General features: G+C 41.8%; 1 protein-coding gene across 9 annotated transcripts in view; it reads right to left on the bottom strand.

Moving 5' to 3' along the window:
- SYTL5 (synaptotagmin like 5) overlaps window positions 1-21826 on the bottom strand; it is a 254832-nt gene that overhangs the window by 79574 nt on the left and 153432 nt on the right. For 8 of the 9 annotated variants that reach the window (XM_060088143.1, XM_060088141.1, XM_060088146.1 and 5 more), the window contains 6 exons: window positions 20845-20944; window positions 19084-19245; window positions 10818-10926; window positions 9378-9513; window positions 6387-6595; window positions 5312-5456 (listed from right to left, as the gene is read on the bottom strand). In XM_060088143.1, the coding sequence (XP_059944126.1) occupies window positions 5314-5456; window positions 6387-6595; window positions 9378-9513; window positions 10818-10926; window positions 19084-19245; window positions 20845-20944 (859 nt within the window). In that variant the 3' untranslated portion in view covers window positions 5312-5313. Of the gene's footprint in view, window positions 1-2748; window positions 5457-6386; window positions 6596-9377; window positions 9514-10817; window positions 10927-19083; window positions 19246-20844; window positions 20945-21826 lie in introns of those variants that run through there. The other variant, XM_060088140.1, reaches the window with a different exon arrangement.

Below are 21826 nucleotides of genomic sequence, written 5' to 3' on the forward strand. Positions count from 1 at the left end.
CTTGTCTGATTGAACTGAGGGAAAATTGAGGGCTGCTCCAAATAAGGAGTAGGATCCTCCAGGCAAGGCCATGGTCTCTTCTTCTGAGAAGCTGAGATGCTGGGCTGGAGAGCACACTCTGTGCTTTTATCTATGCCAAGAGAAGCTGGAATGAGCTGTTTAGGGTTGTAACTAAAGTACTTATAGAAACGTTGCTTTTAAAAGACCAATTGGCAATCACAGTCGGAGATTTTTCTTGATCTATGTGGGTCCCGGTTTCCTTATCTGGTCTCACATTCTCTGATGTTACTTTTTTTTTTTTTCATTTTCACTTAATCCACAAATATTTTTAAATTACCTACTCTGAACTAAGCACAGGGGATATAGCGGTGAAACAATTTAAATATAAATATTGTCTCTACCCTTCTGAATCTTACATTCTAGGGATGTGGTGGGGAGTGAACTGACACAGGCATTAAAGGACTCATTACGTGAATAATTTATGAAAATGGCGATGTATGTAATGAAGGGGAAAGAGAGGCAGGCTGTTGTGACCTAGTCAGGCAGAAGGGGGTCAGGAGAGGTTTCCCTGAGCAGGTAACGTTCAAGACCTGGATGATGAATGGAAATCAGGCCGATGAGGAGAACGAGCAAGCAGATTCCTTTGCAAAGGCCATGAGATGGTGTAAAGGCTGGCACGACTGAGAAGCAGAAAAATGCATTGCGTGGCTGAAGAGCAGGGGAGGGAAAGAGGCATGGCCCGGGGTGAGCTGGAGAGGAGGAAGCAACCATCTCAGACAGGGCTTGGCAGGCCCCGAGCAAGAATTTGGATTTTATTCTCAGGGCAATGGAAAGCCACGGAGGGTTTTAAAGCATGATCAGATGTGCATTTTTTTAAAGATCACTCTGAGGATGGACAGATAGACAATGATGAGATAGTATAGCTAGTGGTAGAAGTCAAATTTAGGTGGTAGGTACAAGTGCTCACTGTAAAGTCATTTCAGCTCTGCATGTTTGAACATTTTAAAATAACACGTTGGGAAAATCTGGCCACCGTATGGAGAGTGGATTGAGGGAGGGCAAGAGTGGCTGCAAAGATAGCAACTAGGAGACCTGTAATAATCGTAGAGAGGCATAATGGTGGCTTGTACTCGGGTGGTGGCATGGAGATGGTGAGAACTGGACAGGCTTTTGAGATATTTAGGAGGTAGAATCAATATGATGCCCTGATTGATTTTGCCTCGGGGTAAGGAAGCGGCATAAATCAAAGATCACTAATTTGAAAAGATATATGCACCCAATGTTCACAGCAGCACTATTCACAATAGCCAAGGTGTGAAAGCAACCTAAGTGCCCATCAACAGATGAATGGATAAAGAAGCTATGGTAGATATATACAATGGAATATTACTCAGCCATAAAAAAGAACAAAATTTTTACATTTGCAGCAACATATATGGATTTGGAGGGCATTATGCTTAATGAAGTAAGTCAGAGGAAGACAAATACTGTGTTTTCACTTATATGTGGGATCTGAAAAATAAAACGAATGAACAAATATAACAAAACAGAAACAGGGGACTTCCCTGGTGGTGCAGTGGTTAAGAATCCACCTGCCAATGCAGGGGACACGGGTTCGAGCCCTGATCCAGGAAGATCCCACATGCCATGGAGCAACTAAGCCTGTGTGCCACAACTACTGAGCCTGCGCTCTAGAGCCCACAAGCCACAACTACTGAGCCTGCATGCCACAACTACTGAAGCCCACATGCCTAGAGACTGTGCTCCACAAGAAGAGGAGCCACCGCAATGAGAAGCCCGCACACTGCAGTGAAGAGTAGCCCCCGCTCACCACAACTAGAGAAAGCCCGCACGCAGCAACGAAGACCCAACGCAGCCAAAAATAAATAAATTAATTAATTAAATTAAAAAAATAAACAGAAACAGGTTCACAGATACAGAGAACAAAGTAGTGGTTACCAGAGGGGAGATGGATGGGGGGAGGGGCAAAACAGATGAAGGGAGTTAAGAGGTACAAACCACTAGGTATCAAATAAATAAGTTGAAAGGATGTAATGTACAGCACATGGAATATTCTCAACATTTTAGAATAACTGTAGTATAAGAATATCAAATTACTATGTTGTACGGCTGAAACTAACATAATATTGTTAAGTCAGCTATATGTCAATTAAAAAAAAAATCACTATCCAGTGTCTAGTTAGCATAAGCTGGTGGATGATGGTACCAGGTACTGAGACGGGATGTACTGGAGTAGAAAGACATGGGTGTAAGAGAGAAGGTGGAATACAGAGTTCATTTTTGAGTATGTCGAGAGTATGAGCTATCTTGGTGGAGATATCATATAGGCAGTTGGATCTGGGGCTGAGAGGAAGGATCTGGGTTGGGGATGTGAATCTGTAGTTATAAGCATATAAATAATCATAAAACCATGAGCATACAATACATGATAATGCTGGAGAGGATGGATAAAGTGAGGAGAAAAGAAAGAACAAGCATCAAAGACTCCAATGTTAACAATCTTTAACAGAGAAGGAAAGGGAACAATTAATGAAACAGAAAAATTAGGCATGTATGATAATGCCAAAGACCTCTACTGAAGGGCTTTTGGGTTGTTTCCAATCTTCTGCAAGCAATACCCTTGTATGTACTCATTTCTCACATATGTATCTATCTCTATAGGATAAATACCCAAAAGTAGAATTGCTGTGCAATATACACATCTCATTTTGAATTTCAAAGTGTTTATTTTTGAAAAAAAGGTTGCTTAGAAAAGCCACCAAACATAGATAGCTTAGTTAACCATATTTAATGTGGCATTTGATAGGACTGGTTAAATAAATTTAATATATCCCATAATGTAATAACCTGTTGCCATAAAAAAGAATGAGGCCGTCAATATATTCTGATATGGAAGAGGAAGGGGTAGGACTTACTTCTCACAATTTTGAACCATTTGAGTTTTATGCCATTAACATGTATCACTTACATTAAAAATATTTTTTGTACTTCTACACTATACTTAAAAAAGAGTAACCTAAAGATCAATTTACCTTTTATTTTTAAGAGCCACATCAACAGGTTTCTGATGGACTTAGGCACACCTGGGTCTTACATTATGGAAATACCCAGTTAGATGTTGGATTTTATGAAGTCATGACACAGAATTGTTCTGACCGTGGTAAAGGTCTGAATACATAAAGTTCATGCTCATCTTGAGTTCGAGTTATAAATTTTGGAATTGATTAATTTTGCCACTTTTATTATTAGTGAATAAATCTACCTCATTTTGTCTACTTTAGAGATGTCTCCAGGCTTCACCATCGCCACCCTCTCTCACCTCCCCTAAAAATGTCTCTCGGGGCCTCCCTGGTGGCGCAGTGGTTAAGAGTCCGCCTGCCGATGCAGGGGATACGGGTTCGTGCCCCGGTCTGGGAGGATCCCATATGCCGCGGAGCGGCTGGGCCCGTGAGCCATGGCCGCTGGGCCTGCGCATCCGGAGCCTGTGCTCCGCAACGGGAGAGGCCACAACAGTGAGAGGCCCACATACCGCAAAAAGAAAAAAAAAAAAAAAAAAAAAAAAATGTCTCTGAAGTCATACTCAGTCACTTCAAGTCTGAAGACAATTTATATTTCCAATATAGGAAGTAGTGATGATCGTACACTTCTTGTTTTCTGTTTTTAAGAAGGGCAACATAGAGATATGGGTGTGAGTTTAAAAAAATGTACCATATGCACTAAGCTACACTAGACTAATAACTTCAATTTTCTAGAATTAGAGAGCCTGTTTTTTTAAATAATAATGAATATGGATTGCTTATTCTCCTTTCTAAGAATAATGCTAAATATATTCTGAAACCTGTTTTCAAAATTCAAGAAGAAATTCAGACTATGGAACAATTAGCTAGAATAAGCCTGAAGATGATTCTAGCTTTCCTACTAGTAAAATTCAGTATCCATCCTTTTAAGGATTTTATCAATACATGAATTCAAGTGAAAAAATGAGCTGAGGGGCTAGAACGTGACTCTAGGAGAAGATTGGGTTAGGTACGTCCATACACAAGTAATCAGACTCTGCTCCACCTCCCTTGGTCTATGTCCTCTTGTCCATCACGATCAGCATCGGATCACGCCAAAGACCACAGTGAAAAGAACACTGGCCTACGGGTCACACCCTGGATTTAAGTCTGAATACACTCACAGCATCTATAATATCTGGGGCAAGTCATTTCTGCTTTCTGGGCTGCAAATTTGGAATCTTCAAAATGAGGAACCAGGTCTGAGGTCCCTTTCAGCTTTAACGCCCTTCATATCTAAGTTTGGTGGCTAAAGTCTCTGGAATCCCAGGTGACAGAAGGTAGACTGAACCCCTGGCCACAATCCTTCATACCTTCCTGCATCCTCGCTCTTGCCATGGCTTCAATGTGAGTAGAGTATATTCCCCTGCCTCTTGATTTTGGGCTTGGCCATATGACTTCCTTTGAGCAATGGGATATCGTAGACATAACACAAGTAGGGGCTCAAAAATGTGCATTGCTTCTTATTCCCTCTTAGTTAATAGCTTAGAACATTTTATAAAATAAATGTTTACAACAGAGCTAATAGCTAGGTCATAATTAGGGTGACTCTACATCCTAATTTTGCCAGGTCAATCCTGGTTTACATCTGTTGTTCTGGTGTAATGATTTAGCTCTCTTCACTCCCAAAAGTGGGATGATTTAGAGTATCAATTACATAGTCACCACAGAAAAACCTCAGTTCACCTTGAAAACTTACCTGGTTAATCCACAAGTTGGCTACAATAAGAGGGCCACACCCTTGCCCCAGCGTCCATCCCCACAATGCCTTCTTTGGATCATGGGGATTCCCACTATCCCTTCTTCTTACTCTTCAAGTGATCTACATTCCAAGTGGCCCCCTTTTCCCTCAAACCTTGAGAAAACCTAAAGTCACTCACAATTAGAAAAAGTCTGGGGACTCCCAATCTCAACTGCAGCTTCAAATAAGCATGTGCCATTTCCCCTATGGTATAAAGCCTACGAATCATTGCACAATTTGCTTGTTGACACGACAGTGTGGTATACTTTCTATCATCCAATCAAAAAAGCCCTGGCCCATGCACATAGAGGTACATGCTTTTTTAGACACCTGGCCAGACCCTAGGTGTTCATAACACTGATATCTCTCCTCTCATGTGCCAATACCCTCAGGTGAGAAATAGCAGGGAAGCAGACTCCAGGTCCCAAGCCTGCTACTGGTAGGAAATAACAACCAGACAGTCCCAAGAGGCCTCATTTTGGAGAACTGGTACCTTCAGAGCTTACTCTTCCCCATGCTGGCACGGAGCATGAGTACGCCCTCTACCGGAGTCCCAGGATTGTCCGCCATCTTCTGCCAGAGGCGTTGCTCTTCCCCCTGAGAGTCCATCCAATCCACGGTCTTCCCATGGCTCACACCTAAAGAAGGGAAAGGGGAGCATTACACTTTACAAATTAAATGCTTTGATCTTCTGGAAGACACCTATCAACCTCTGAGGGGGACCTGCTGACCAGAGAGCCCTTCAGTGGCTTGTTCTCACCATATCTAGTGAGTGGAGTTAGCATGGACTACATCCTTTGTAGCCTACATTACTCTCCTCTGCCTAGATGATGGGGAACAAATCAGGATGGCCCTAGGGGCTCATCTCTTCCTCACTTTGGTAGTTTAAGTAGAAAGCTGGCTCATCTAGACTGAGTTAACACAACAGAAGAACAGGTTGAACTGGGAGTTTTTGTTTTAGTGGCAGAGATAGTCTTGGCTCTCCCTAATCTATACACGTGCCCTACTGCTGTAAGTCCCCCCACCCACCCAATTCGCCCTGTTACAGTTGTGTCTTGTGGAATCAGTGGTGTGTTTCCATGACCTGTTTGAACAACAGGAGACATTATTTTTTAGGGGAAAAATGGATTTCCTTTCGATTCAGGCAGTGTAATGGCTGCAAGCATGGACAGAACTGAGAAGAGGTTGAAGTCAAGTTGGTCTTGGAAGTCCTTCTCTCCCCGGTCAGAAGCATGTGCTGTCTTAGTGATCCTCTCCCGAGCAAATCCTGAAGTAAGGCCCAAGAAAGTAGTTGAAATTCACTTAGACTAAAGTGTAAATGGTATTTTATGAAAGGACTGAATATAAGCATTATACACCCCACACTTCTAGCTGAAGGATACAAAGTCACATAGTAGTAATTTTAACAGTGAACCAATCCTTGGCTAAAGTAATGGAGCATCTGTGGAAATTTCGAGAGTCGGCTAAGAGGAAACTACATATACACTTAGGACACATCAAACCTGCAGGAACCACTCCCCTGCCCCACGCCAAGTCACAGACTATCTCAGGTTTACCAAGTCCCTCACCGCTTCCAGAATTCAAACGAACTCCTCCCAGAAAGATGTTGCTTGAAAAGGCCTCCTTGTCCCAGACGGTAAGTTCTAGGCAAACATTCTTTATATCCTGGGGATGCAGGCCAGTGAACATGAAAGTATGATTCCACTGAGGGTTAACACTCTTTTTTATTACCAGAGTTTTGTGCTTGGTGGCTTTGCTATCATCAGGGAGCAGGTAGCTGCAGGAGAAAACACAATCAAGCCATCAGTGAGACAGTAAAGCAGAAAAAGGCACCCTTGCGTAGTCATGTCAACTTCCCATAATTCCTCATGTCTGTGTATGCATGTGTGTGTGTGTGTGTTTATCTGTGTGTGTCTATTTGATTTTCTTTCCCAGCATCATATATGCTTAAATCTGGGTTTATTTAGTGGAATGGTTTATTATTTCTTTAAAGTGGGGCAATAGTAAAATGCCCACACTCTCTTTTCTTTTCTTTTTTTAAAAATATTTATTTATTTATTTTGTTGCACTGGGTCTTAGTTGCAGCACGTGGGCTCCTTAGTTGCGGCAGGCAGGCTCCTTAGTTGTGGCATGCATGTGGGCTCTAGTTCCCTGACTAGGGATGGAAACCCGGGCCCCCTGCATTGGGAGCTCAGTCTTATCCACTGCGCCACCAGGCAAGTCCCCCGTCCTCTCCTTTCTAATCCTGTATTGGTTCTTCCCTCCTACTGAAATGAAAATAGCTCCTGTGGGAGACACTATGTAATAATGTTCTGCCTCCTATCACCTTTGGCCCACCTCTGAGTTGACATGAAGCCACGATGAGCACTTCCTGGCATGTGGACAGCTTCCTACTTCAAGCACCTGTGTCTCTTTGCTTCTCCAATTAAGGACTTCGGTGCTCTGTGAGCTGACTCAGCTTCTGTGCAGGAAACCCTGGGATTACTGGGAATTTAATGTCCCCAGGAGCAACCTTCAACCAATGAGTTTTACAAATTGGTGGATGAGTCTCCCAGCTTCCCTGTCCCTTGAAGGGACGATCCTAAGGTACATTCCACAGAGTTCCTTGATGCTTCCTTAGTGGAACTGAGCCCCAGTTGCTCACAGTGGTAACCTGCCTAGTAACATATTTTTATCAACTTCCCTCCCTTCCCTGTCTCATTTTCTCTACTCTGTTTTTGATCATAGTACCTGATGAGTCAGGGAGCAGACTTTAGGGAAGGAGACTTATGGGTATGAAATTAGTACATCAAACATGAAAAACACCACAAATGACCTTACAATAAAGAAGATACATTATGACACTTGAGATTTCATTTCATGTACCAAACAGAGACTGCTTACCTCCCAATATTCATTCTCTCCCTATTTTTCTAAAACAAAAAAAACACGAAAATCCTCATTTTTTTAAAGTTAGGCACAAGATTGTCCAGAATAAAGACTACATTCCCCAGCCTCCCTTGTAGCTCATATAGCCATATGAGTAAGTTCTGGCCAATGGGATACCTTACCTTTAGTCTTCATTTACATATGAGAAAAAACTTTTGACTTGTTTAAGCCACTGTTATGTTGGCTCACAGACAGACCTGATATTTACTGATATATTTTATAATATTAAATTTTACACAAAGGTCTATTCTTGCTCTCTCATGCTCTTTTTCAAAAAATCTGAGGTCCCTTTAAAATCAGCTCAATGTTTAAGTGTAACTAGGGAGAGAATTTACTAGAAAGTTACTGGCCTTTAAAAAGGAAAAAAAAAAAAAAATATATATATATATAAAACAAAGATACTGTCCTTTATTATCTCTGCTTCATAAATGTTCAACATGATAAAGTAAAAACTATTCCAGAAGATGTTAAGTCATCCGTGCAAGGCCACAATGAGTTCATGGGCGAGAAGCCATACCCTTAACCCATCAGTGAGCAGGAAGTGGCCAGAGTTAGATGGTAGGGCTGGGGAAGCAAATTTCAACGGCAGGATCCACAGAAAGCATTTCTTCTGTGCTTAAACCTCCTGGGAGAAAGAGTCAAGGACAGATGGACCAGGATTCAGGCACACACACTCACCAGTGGGGAAGCCCCAGACATCTGCTTCTCCTTATTACCGCCCTTACCAAAGTTAGACTGTGTGAGCATAAAGGTTTGACTCGTTTCCTTGTAGGAAAAATTACACTTTTCTAAGAAGGATTGAGGAGAGGAATGATACTGTCATCTGACTCAAAGAATTAACCTCACGGCTGGCATCACGGGACTTTGTTTTACCTTATGCATTTTGTGATGCTCTGTGAGAGCAGGGACCATGTCTTATTTTTGGAACTGCAGGACTTAGTGCTTGGAACGTGTGCATGTATGTATTTGTTGCAATGAATGAAAAATATCCTGCTGGTTCTAGTTCTTCTATTATAGGAGAAAAATCTCAAATAGAAATCAGGAGGGATTTGTTGTTTGGGTTGCCTTGAATGGGTAAGAATGTCCATTAAAAGGGCTGCATTCCCTCAAGAAAGTGCCCAGGGCTCCACAAAGTGGGCACAAATGCCCAAGAGGCAGTCTTGGAGTTTCCCCAAGGCACTCTCCAGTGGATATCTCTAGGGATGATGCTCTGACATCTCCACTTTTTACAGTTTCCCCTAAGAGAGCAAAATACCAAGGATCCAATATTTTCCTTGACATTGCATATAGTCAGCACCAAATGATAAAAAAGCACAATACAAGTATATTACACGTAGAAAATCATACTTTCTCCTCCTGTGAGAAAGTAATCTCACAGGAAAAGTTGCCAGTCTTGAGGGCGAGAGTCACAGGACATCCTGAAATATGTTAGAAGCAGGCCGAGAGCTAGAATAAGCAGATCTCTGTTGCACTGTTTTCAATGTACGCGCCAGCACTGAAGGGGAGTTCTTTCCTAGCACACAGTTAGAATAAGAACAACACAGAAGCCTCACAGCCACCATTGCCTCATGGATCACAGACCTCTTCATCTCCCATTAAGTACCATCGAAAATGAGCTCAAACAAAATTACCCCTTCACAAAGCTATCAGAAGTGCCTCCTGATTTCACCGCTGTCAAATTCTTCGCCTCTTTGATGAACACTTCTAGGATTCCTCCAGAGATGACAGGAGAATCCTTCTTCTTTCCTCGTTTAAAGGTCTTCTTTCCTGCATCAGCCATCAGAGAAAAAGAGAGAAAGAGAGCCACAGAGAGAGCCAGAGAGAGAGGAAGAGAGAGAATGAAAGAGAAGGAGAGAATGAGAATGGGGGGAGGGGAAGAGAAAAGAAGGGAAGGGAAGAGATAGATCATGGGTTCCATTTCAAAATTTACAAATAAAATCCACAAAGATTTATTTCATTTTCAGAGTGAATGAGATCTTTACATTATTGTATACTTTTCCACGTAATCACTTAAATGCTTTTACACCACTGCATTCCTTCTGGCTATATCTTTCATTTTCGTTGAAAAAAATAAGCAAATAAATTTTAAAATATTAAATACTCCCCTATAACATATAAAGGGATAAAATAGAAAAGAGCCCGAGAGCTGCCTGGGCCACATCCCTGCTCTCTGTGAGGAACAGCGCCAATGAAAGCCACACACATGTGCCAAGACCCCCAAAGAGAAAATTCCTAACTCCCGTCTTGGATATTTTAGTCGCGTACATTGTCAACTCCATGCTCGGCCAGCTCTAAAGGCTATAGCTCAGACACAATTACATTTGTGGGTGAGAGGAAACTCTTCCCGCATCACTTTTTTATTCTGATGACATACGCTCTACATGAATAACGACCGCCTCCACCACCACCTTTATTTAACACTGTTCTAAGTGCTTTGTATGAATGAACCTATTTAATTCTTGCAATATCCCTAAGAAGTGAGGCAACTGAGGCTGAGAGACTTAGTTGTACAGGGTCACAATGACAAGGGTGATAGGAAAAGAAAGATAAAGGAGGCTGCCTGTAGGAGCTGAAGAAAGAAGAAGGTCAAAAGGGATTTAAAAGTTGACTCCATCTGGAGTTTTCCAGATTGTATTCTGTATTGTATTCTTGTATTCTGTGTTCCAGGTTAATTTCTTTCTCAAGATGCCCTGAGCAGCTGTGAATGTCATAAATCCAGACAGCAGCTTTCTGCACCACCCCTCTCAGCAGGGCATCCCCCATCTCCCCCTACCCCCGACTCCACCCGGCAGGGGGGAAGATCCTATATGTCCTGGACTTCCAGGAAACAAATCTCAACATTAAGGTTGGTCTCTAAGTATGAACTCTGTCCTTTCCTTGTAAGAATCTGACACCCTTCCCCATACACAGTATATACTTTTCGACTCTCCTTAAACGACAGTGACACCTAACCCTTTCCATTTCATCTGTGTAATGTAAAAGTAACACAGTCCACCCAACCCCTGATCCCTATTTCCACACTTCTAGAAATGGAATGTCCCCAGTCAAAGTCACTGATTTGTTTTCTCTACCTCGAAGCTGTCCAAGTGGAAGTAGCAGGTTCTCCTCTGGGGGTATGTAACGTAAAATGACTGTCAGCTCTCCTTTGTACTGAAGGCCAATATCAGCAGCAAATTCCACCTGGCCAAGAGGAGACAGGTGAAAAGAAAAAGTCAGAATGCTTGGTTTGTAATTTTGTAGCCCATATTTGAAAGTACAATATTTACTTGGTAGCGTAAATGTGACAATTTATTCCCATTCAACTATGTTGGCACTTATTGGTTCAAGAGATGCCTCAGGCATGAGAAGAGAGAGGCTGGAAAACTCTATGAAGGTATTTGAGTATAACATTTAACGCTAAAGTAAAAGGAATTTGAGAGGAGATATATAACACACATTCGGTGAATCAATGGACACTGAGTGCCTGTGATGCATTGAGAACTGGACCCATCATTGAACATACCCAAATAATTCGGGGTATGAAGTAAGAATAAAGATGTCACTGAAAACAGCCCCAGAAGATACTTCTCTCTGTCTGTCCTTGATGTCTCAAGGCCTTCTTAAGCGTCCAAGAAGGGGCAAGTAGGCAGTAATGTCTGATTCATATTGGGCTGCCAGCCACCAACTATGAAAAGCTATACTGGTAATTTACATCATTAAAACTCAAATGAGGAAAAACTGGTTCACTCCAACATTGCTGGTAGGACTGTAAAATGGTTCAGCCTCTCTGGAAATCAGTTTGGCATTTTCTTAAAAGACTAAACATACAACTACCATACACCCTAGCAATTTGCACTCTTGGGCATTTATCCCAGAGAAGTAAAAGACTGTGCACACTGAAAAAAATCTGTACATACATATTTGTATCATCTTTGTTTGTTACAGTACAAAACTGGAAACAACCTAGATGTCCTTCCATAGATAACTGGTTAAATAAACTGTGGTACAGCCATACCATGGAGTACTACTCAGCAAGAAAAAGGAATGGCTACTGATACACAAAACAACTTGGGTGAATCTCTATAGAGAATTATGCCGAGTGAAAAAAGTCAGCTTAATAGGATACATACTATACGATTCCACTTACATGACATTCTTGAAATGACAAAATAATAGATATGGAGAACAGCGTCATGGTTGCTAGGGGTTAGGAATGGGGGTGGCAGGGGGAGGTGGGTGTGGTTATAAAAGAGCATGAAGGATCCTTGTGGGGATGAACCTATTCTGTATCTTGGCTGTAGTGGTGAATATACAAAGCTACATATGTGACAAAACTGCACAGAAATAAATACACAAACACACAAACGAAAACCGAGGAAATCTGTGTAAGATGAGTGGATTGTATCAATGTCACCACTTTGGTTGTGGCATTGCACTATAGCTTTGTAAGATGTGACCATTGGGGGAAACTGGGTAAACGGTATATAGGATCTCTCTGTATTATTTCTTACAATAGCATGGGGATCTACAGTCTTCTCAAAATCAAATTTAAAATTTAAAAAGGCAGTGTGAGCACATACCCACAGCCTCTGTTCTACAGGTCTCCCATTTGCCATTGAGTCAACGGAATTTTGATTTTTCATAAATAGGGTAAGAAAAGTAGTGTACTTTCCTCAGACTTTTCCTGCAGGAACTTGACCGCTGAGCAATGAGTCAAGGGCTGAGAACTGCTCTCTTCTGAGAGAGGGCAGAATGAAAGAATTCAGAAACTCCCAAACCCACAAGAAAGCCCAAGGCTGTTTAAGCCTCAGCTTAAAGACTTTAAGACTGATACCATTACAAAAGGAATCCTTGCCTTACTTTCTTTCCTCTTGGTGGTGGTAAAACTTATTAGTAAAGGTGGGGAAGTCATTTGAAGTATTTTATTCAGCTATCTTGCCAGGGGCACAAATGAGATTAGATGGTGAAATAGACTATCCATCTAATATTTAATTATTTTAAATTGAGTGCCTCGGAAGAGGACTTTTCTAATTGTTTTGATGGTTTCAGTAAATTTTAGTTTATGTGAAAGTCACAAATGGAAAATTATAATGGATATTATGACAGATAAAAGAGATCAACTGCTTTTTTGGTACCATGGCTAATGAGAGGTGAGATATTTGTCCTCTCTGGATCTGAGTGGGCTCTGTGATCGCTTTGACTAGTAGAATATGGCAGAAGTGATAATGTGCCAGTTCCTGGGCTCTGGCCTTAAAATGAACAGCTTCTACTTCTTCTCTTGGAATGAATATTCTTGGGATTCTCCCTCTGGGAACCCATGATGTGAGGTCCAAGCCACATGGAGAAGCCACATGTCAGTGCTCTAGTTGGCAGGCCTAGCCGAGTTCCTACCTAGCTGGCAGCCAACATCAAGTATGAGACAGCCAACTGGAGCAACCAGCCCAGTCAAGCCCTCAGATGACTTCAGCCTCAGTCTACCATCTAGCCTCAACCGTATGAGAGACCTTAAATAAGAACCACCTAGCTGAGCCCAGTCACCCCACAGAATCAAGAACAATCGTAATAAATTGTTGTTTTAAGCCACTAAGATTTAAGGCAGTTTTCTATACAACAACAGTTAACCAGTGCAAGCTCTGTTTGCTTTCAGCTGAGATCTTTGGGTAGGAAAATATACTGGCAGGAAAAATTATATGTGCAGGTGTCACATACTAATGTGTAGTATATTTGTAGAGATCAAAACATGCATTATTGGGATTTATTAATGTTGCATTACTTTCTAGCTGAAATTCAAATATACTGGTGACTTGGTATAAACACAGTCCTCAAATCTTGTGGGAGTAGAAAATAATAAAGGTGAAGTCTTATAGCATTATAATCACACACAAAAGAAATCCAAAGGAGGGAGTCATCTTACAGTCTGCACATAGCTAATATCTTGGGGGTATTTTTGGTACACTTGCAAGGAAATTCCAAGGCAACATCCTGTCCTGGCATACTACCATTTTACATTACTCAACCAACTCCTACTCAGAAAAAGGTTGCAGAATTCAATTCAATTTATTCAATTCTACCAACACATATGGAATGGCTTCTTGTAGTAATGATTTTAAGGCATTTTGCTAAGTGCTACGGGGACACGGAGAGAGACCCGGCTTTCAATGAATTTTCATTCTATCCAGGAGGTATATATTCAACAGAAGCTCTATTCATCTGCCCGAATGCCCTCCATTCCCAGCAAAGAGCAGGATCCTCTACAAAGACCGTGTGTGCCCGCTCCCATCAGCTGAAGTGCACGCTCATCAAGTCAGCTGCATTAGTCCTCAAAGCTCTTTATGCCAGGCATATTTGTGGCTGTAATTATATAACTGAATGTCACAAATTGAAGAGTCCAAAAAGACAGCTGCTACTATAAAAATTAGGTTGACCGACTTAATCAGAACTAGAGATTTGAAAATAAATTTGCTATTGGATTATATTTGGGCTCCAAGCTGTAAAAGATTAGGAGCAAGATCATGAATATTTAGAAAGTCTTTGCACTTGGTTGACTTTGAAAGTGCTCTTAAGTTTTTGTTTCACTTTAGAGAAACTCAAACTAGAAACTGTTGATTAGGATACATTAGGGTCAGAATTTATGCCAGGAGGATATGACAGAATTTCAATCACTGAAACCATACTCAAACAAAACAAAGTACCCCTATATTAGAAGACCTGAAAATGAACTCACATGTATTTGTTTTAAGTTAAAATACATGATTAAGAAATGCACTGGGGCAGTGGGTATGTGTTTGACTTCTGTGACTTAGTCCATGAACTGACCTACTATTACTGGTCCTGATTGCTGGGAGAAGAGGGCTTCTACCACACAGCAAGCTCAATGTCAGACAAATGATGACAGTTGCTCCCAATACAAGTACAAAGAAACTACTGTGGGAAGAGAGTAATCCAGAATGGGGTGAAGAGGGGGCCTGTGTCTGGTCCTTAAAGGATGGGAGAGATGATGACATATGAAGGGGGGTGGGGGAAGATGATTAGTCTGGGTTAAGAAAGCAGGATGAGCAGAATACAGTGGGGCTTGTGAAGAATGTGTCTAAGGACTGGTAGGGAGTCAGGTGTGACCAGAGGTATGTGTGCAGGGAAGAAGCAGCAAGGAAGACGCAGACACGCTGTCTACTCTGGGGTCCTGAGGAGACCTGAAGACACGAATTCCTGTTATCGTGCTTTATTAGGGTGGGTAGTAGGGTAGTGGGACCACAAAGTGAAGAGAGGTTTACCAAGGTTGAGATATCAGGCAAAGTTTCACGGAGAGTAACTTTTGCTCAGTCCCACGGGGAGCTCTGAGGATAAGACAGGTCACACCTCAGGGCTGTCCCAATCAGAGGCAAGGGAGTGAGAGGGTTTACACTCCTTCCCCCATCAGTTATTGATCAAGGGCTCTGCCCTCAAGCCCCAGAAGCCTTAAATACCTAGGCTATTCTGGCTTTCCATGCCCACATTCCAATGCCACTCCAGCAGCCTGAGGACGCCTCTCCTACAAAGATTGGTAGGTGTTGGCTGGCAGGAGGGACAGCCATGGGGAGCCATGTATGCATGACAATGGGGATATAGGTAAAGCACTGACATCCTCCGCTGCTCCAGAAGGCATTTTGAAGAGAGAGAGATCCACTTTCCACCAGAGTAGGAAGCAGAGTTTCCACTCAGACACTTACAGGTCTAAGGTGGGGTCATATATCATGGACACAAGTCTGCCCAAACTGCCACATAAAGAGAGAGCCCTTTAGCTAGGCAATCATTTCACGGGACCTTATATTACATTGACTCTGCCTGAAGGTGGGATGGCGAAGATTTCCTTGGAAAACCACTTAAGCTTGCTGTTGACTTTCAAAGGTCCTTTTTATAATCACACCTTCTGGGAACACATGAAAGGCAATTTATACTGACAAACTCTGCTTCTCTAACTACCTAACATGCCTTCTGGTAAGATAACGAGTTACAGCTAATAAACAGTCCCACGTCATGCAGTAAAATGGGAGTTATACTGTGAAACTACTTTATAGTAAGTACATATGGCATCTTGAATTCTTTCTCCATCTGCATTGGCCTCCATATGGGTTGTAAGACCTAGCAAAAACAAAGGAAGGTGTCCAGGGACTTTTCACCAACACAGAGTCGATAAGCAATAAGGCACTGTGTCTTTCCAGTCTTCCCACTGCCAAAGGATGTCAGTATTTCTGAACGTTTAAAGACTATTAATTCCGATCCTCTATTACTAAGGAAATTGGTCGCTGTAGCTCACACTTCAGCTCCTCAGCTGGATAATCTACAAGAAGCATCAAGTCTCCAAGGCTGCTCATGCTCTAGCTGCAGCTGAAGTGACTACTGCATTGAAATGACTGAGGGGCAGACGGAGAATGAAATGACAGTTCTCAGAGTCAGCTGGTCATCAACCAGATGGAGCCCAGCTCAGCCCGAGGATGAGACACTCACGAAGCAGGAGGCGGCGCACAGAGCATGTTTTGGTATCCTGCCTCCCTGGTTTTAGAAGGCACGGTATCTAAGCAAGTCTGAATAATCTGCAGCCTTTCCTCTGTATGTGTCAGAGGGAGCTCGGTGGAAAAAGATGACATGGATTAGAGACACCAATTTCAGTTGCGTTCCCCAGAAGCCAACCCTGAGGTGAGGATTCTTATGCAAGTGACTTATTAAGCAAGTGCTCCCAGGACAGGCCAGTGAAGGGGTTGGGGAAATAGGTTGGGGAAGAGGAGGAAGCCAGGCAAAGGCACAGCCAGATCCAGCAGGAGAGCTCTGGAGCATAAGTAACGCCTCAGAGCTTTTCCCACTCTCAGTAATGGAACTGAGCTTTCAAACTCCCCCATCTATCCGTTATTGGCTAAGGGTTGCCTTGTGGCAGGGGGTACATAAGCTCCCAGGAATTTCTGGCTCTCTGCCTATGTGGGGAAAATTTACAATAGCCTGAGGACAGACTTCTAGAGAGAGCCTCTGGCAGAGGACCAAAGGAGTTCCACTGCCATTAAATAAACACCATCAGGATGTTTCCACCTTGAGCAGCCTCAGAGAGATGCTTCTCCCTTATGATAGAAAGTCAAACCACTCAGTGTCAATGTGAAGGTGATTACCATGGAAAGTTGCTGACCCCTAAGCACAGAGGATGCTTGGGAGAGGCCTGGGAGAGCTTTGATATCATCTCAGTGCAAATTCTCCATTTCCAAGAAACTGACTGGAAACCCTCCAAGCTGGTTTCCAAAGAGCCCCTCTGTGCTTTCAAGTTGTATTTCTGACAGACAAATTAACTTCATGGACTAAGATACATGTTACTTGTCCTTCAGCAGTGTCACGCATCATATGATATGTTGGACATTTGCTATGATTCTTGATGCTCACCCATTACACAAAAGGAAGCACGTGATAGGAGACTGTTAAGTTAGATTAACTGCTATCCTTTCTGTTGAGGCTTTTCATTCCACTCCAAGAAACTTAGTACTGGAATGACCAAATATTTCTCATATTTAATGTCACAGAAATGTTATGCTATCATGGACTTGTTAACACTGCACTTCCTATCTCTACCACGTTTATGTTAGTCATGGGAATGAGGTTATTTTCTGTTTGAGGATTTCTATTTCATTGTCCATTTTACCCATAGCCCAATTAAACCTCCTAAAGATTTTCCATGAGTTATTTACACCAAGTTTAAGGTGAACACTTATAAAATCCACTAGAATATTGTATTTAACTTCTGAGTCTCAGTCTCCTTATATAAAATGGGCATAACTATGCTAACCCCACACTGATGGTTGTGACCATGAGATGTGAACGATGCTGCTACTAATGATGATCAACAAGTGTTACTGATGATGGTCACTTGTTTTTTGCTGTCTAGCATCCACTCACCATTTTTTTTTTTTTTTTTTTTTTTTTTTTTAGTACTACTGTACCAGGATTTCTTTGGGGGCAATACCACCTTCAAGACCAGAGTTATGTTCTGATTGTCTTAAGCCACTCAATGTATCTCACCTCCCTAGCCAGAGTGATTGGCTCAGGATGGGCAAATAATGTAATGAGAATTAGGAACCAGGGCCAGGGCATTGGCTGGACTACTGGAGGAGGAGGAACTCTCTCCTCTCCTGGACAGTGTGAGGCAAGGATGAGAGGTTTGCAGCTGTTGTGGTGTCCAAGAGAAGCAGACCTGGAGCTAGTGAGGGAGGCCCACACTGCATGAAGTCTGCAAGTGAAGCTAACACAGAGAAGAGAGACCAAGAGACTCCAGGGCCTTGCTAAGATCCGAGTATCTGGATCAAGCCATGCTTGATAATCACTGGCCCATAATTTCCTTTTATTTTTTTGAGTAGTATGAGCTGGGGTTTCTGTGAAATGTGATATAAGGACTCCAATGTAACATAAATACTACCTAGCATTTAGTGAGAAGTTTACAATGTGCCTGACACAATACTGCAAGCATCACATAGCAGGCTTCTTCAAGCCGCAAAGCATCCCTATAACTGATGTCCAATTCTTTTATCACCAGTGAGAATACCAAGGCCTGGGAAGTTAAGTAACTTGCCCAAGGTTACACAGAGTCATGAAGCCAGGACTGAACCCAGGAAGTCTGATCTGCATCCACTATCTTTACCATCATGTTCTTTTTGCCCTTCTCTCTATAAAGAACAATCTTTGGTTACGTAAATGTGACCTTTTTTCCACCTCACTTTTGACTTCAAAAATTACTGTAAATGTAGAGATACCAATTGCATAGAGTGAATCTCAGGTACTGTTGGTTTAGTTTAGAACATACTATAGTAGCATTTAATTTCTAGAACCAGCTTTGAGATTTCTATTTCTGACTATAACTCAAGACCTGGGTTCTGAATCTCAAAAGTAGGAATGTAGGAAACCAGATACTTTACCTACTGGCCACTTCCTCATGTGAGCCAAGTCAAAAGCACACCTGCTCATGTCTGAATTGTGGAGAACGAGGAAGAGAGAGAATGTTTTGAGACTGATTGTGCTCTATGGAGCTGTTTTTGTCTATGTGAAAATGAACGCTTTCTCTTTCTAATAGGATCATATAATGTATTCTTTTGTTTATCCAAGGCAACCTTCGAAGGATGACTATATAAATTAATAAGATATATGATTATGGCTTGATTTAAAGACAGTCTGTATCGAAGAAGGATTTCCAAAAGAATGGATTTACATTTATTATATTATTCCAAAATTAGCTGCACTGACCTTTTCAGATTATCACTTGACAACTGGAAGTCTTCAGATTCTTTAGGCCTGTGACATCAGTTTTGCTCATTACTTGTATAACTGTTTGACTCATCTGGAAGCATTTCCTACCTTGGGCTGAAGCACAAACCACTCATCACTTGGATTTTCAAAGTTCCATGAGTCAAAAGGAATCTCCACCTCCCCAAGGAAGCTGTTCCGTCCAAATCGATCGTAATGCCAGACTGAGAGCTGCAGAGTTCTCGTTTCCAGCTGGGTATGGCTGATGGTATACTGCAAAATCAGATTTACAACATCACACTCCATAAGGAGGGCTCTGCCCACTTCCAGGACAGGTTGAAATGTACTACCACCAGCTTTCAGATCAAATACATTAGTAATATGAACAAAACAAACCCAAGAGAAAAAAATCTTCATTTTTCTTCGTTTCTGCTACAACTGAGGTTCTATTCCATAAAATCATTTTGTGTGAGGCTTAGCACTGAACCATATATCAACAGACTATTTGGTGGGGGGGAGTCGATAAACTTCAGATATTGTATAAAAAGTGTCAGGTGATGAAGCTTGTCCCCTTTTCAGTTTTACCTGCTTTTTATTTGCCTAATTATTTTGTCAGCAACTACTTTGTAAGCACAATGTTTGATATATCAATTCTCTAATTTCTCTGTCTTATTTTATTTATAACAAGAAGCCCCAAATCCAGGATAGTATTGACAGTGAGAAACTTGCAAATGCCAAACTTCATAAAGTTCAGCCTAAGTGCAGGGGTGAATCAATATATACGTAGGTTGAGCAGAAAGGAAATATTGTTGGCATGGTTTTGCCTTTTCCAGTAGAACATTATCCAGGGCCACAAGCCCATACACCCCCGAAACCTCCTGATTATCCTAAGCAAATGACCACCTGGGACACGCTTCAGACCGACTGACTCCTGATCTTGGATTTGCGTCTACATCCATCCTTGCTGTTCCTGGCATGATTAACCTTGGCTCCCTGCTTCCTGGATCTACCATGTCACTCTGTTTTTCTCTTCTGCTTGGGCTCATCTTTGCTATCTTATCATGGCTGCTGGATTCACCCTCTGCCTATATTCATTCATTTTCACTTGGATGTGTTTTGATATTGGTTCCTGCTTTCACACATGACCCCACTGACACATGCCCCAACTCACCAACTTCCTCCTATGGTGGACTCTGACTCCATCATTCTGGGCACAAGATCCATAAATTACTCTGCAACCGGCAATAACGTCTACAGCCCCATCTCCCTGGATCTTTCTTACCAGGCTAGATTGGTCCAGGGTGAGAGAAGAGGTTACATGGAAGCCTATAGGGAAAAGTAATTTCTCTAGAATTGGGGCCTGGGTCATCTCTTATCTAGGCCACTGTCTCTGAGAGTTCTGGAATCCAGCCCTGCATCTCCACTGTTCATTAACCACATGCTTAAATTTAGCCAAATTCCAAGACCCTTACAAGAAACAGCACATCTTCACGCTGTGTTAGCAGAACAGTGAGTGGGTACAGACCTGCTAAGTTACTGTCAAAACTGTGACAAACTTCTTTTAGGGGAAACTAGAAAAAACACAGTTTTCCTAAGGGTGAAACATACTTTTTGACAAGATGTATCAGGTCAGATGTAATTTTCCTGGATCGTCTCTACTTAAGGTGCAATTTCAGGAGCAACAGAGAAAAACAGAGTAAGAGTGGTTTACATTTTTTCTTTTCCAGAAACAGTAAGCCAAGGGTATCACACTAATTGATTCAAATTCTACTTTTCTAAAATACATATAAGCCTTGACGTGCAAATCCTCTGTAGTTTCAATGAGGTTGTAAAATGTATCACTAAAGTTACTCTGAGAGAATATTTATTTACCTTTAGTGTTTCATTGAATTCTGGATTGGTGCCTGTTCTGATTTTGGTCTTGCGCTTATTATTTCTAGACTTGTCAGGAAGAAGGTATGACTTGACATAACTGTAGATGGTAAAAAAAAAAAAAAAAAAAAAAGTGAAAATAATTCTTGGGAAACATCTACTTTGCAAGAAATGCTCGGGGACATCAGTGAATAAAAGAGGCAAAGGGAATAGGCCAGTGAGTATAAGAGACAGAACCAAAGGGAACGTTGTCTACATAACAGGACACCTTGAAATATAACTCTGGACCTTCAATAAGAGAGAAGCAGTAAAGTCTAGTGGTAAAGGATGTGGGCTCTGGAGTCAAGCCAGCTGGGTTTGAATCACTCCAGGCCTCACTGGTTTTGGTGAACTCAAGAGCTTACTTATGGCATTGTGAAGATAAAATTAGCTGAGACATACAAGAAGCTGACATATTATACTACTCAATAAATGTAATCTATTATTATGATGAATGGTCTCACAAAATATGGGGTTATTTTCCTCTCCACTCAGATGTCAGGACTTCTGATGAGTGAAGTCAATGGCCATGGATGGATGAAGAAAAATGGTGAAAAGAGGAAATGAAAAATAACCACCTGAAATCACAATAGCAATTCGACCCAATACCTTGCCTTGAGCTGTCCCAGGAGTCTCTTGGAGCGAAGCATCATGGCAGACTCAGAAATGTACCAAGATTGAAATGTAAAAGATGCTACCAGAGTCCTGAAGCATATCTTCAGGATGGGCTTTAGATGATCCCTTTCCATGCTAGTCTAAATGATGATATTGGTCCTGAAGCTCTCTAATATTTAGCTGAGGAGGTAAGTAGACCAATCTGTACTCAGAATCCATCTGTTTGTCTAATTTGGAAACAGCTTTGCTCAGTTGTTTACTGAACCTAGGTCATCTTTTATGTAGTAAAAAGGTAAACAGCAGGTCTGAGACTGCTCTCCTTAGAAAT

Source organism: Mesoplodon densirostris, chromosome X, assembly GCF_025265405.1.
Source record: "Mesoplodon densirostris isolate mMesDen1 chromosome X, mMesDen1 primary haplotype, whole genome shotgun sequence".
NCBI classification, from domain to species: Eukaryota; Metazoa; Chordata; class Mammalia; order Artiodactyla; family Ziphiidae; genus Mesoplodon; species Mesoplodon densirostris.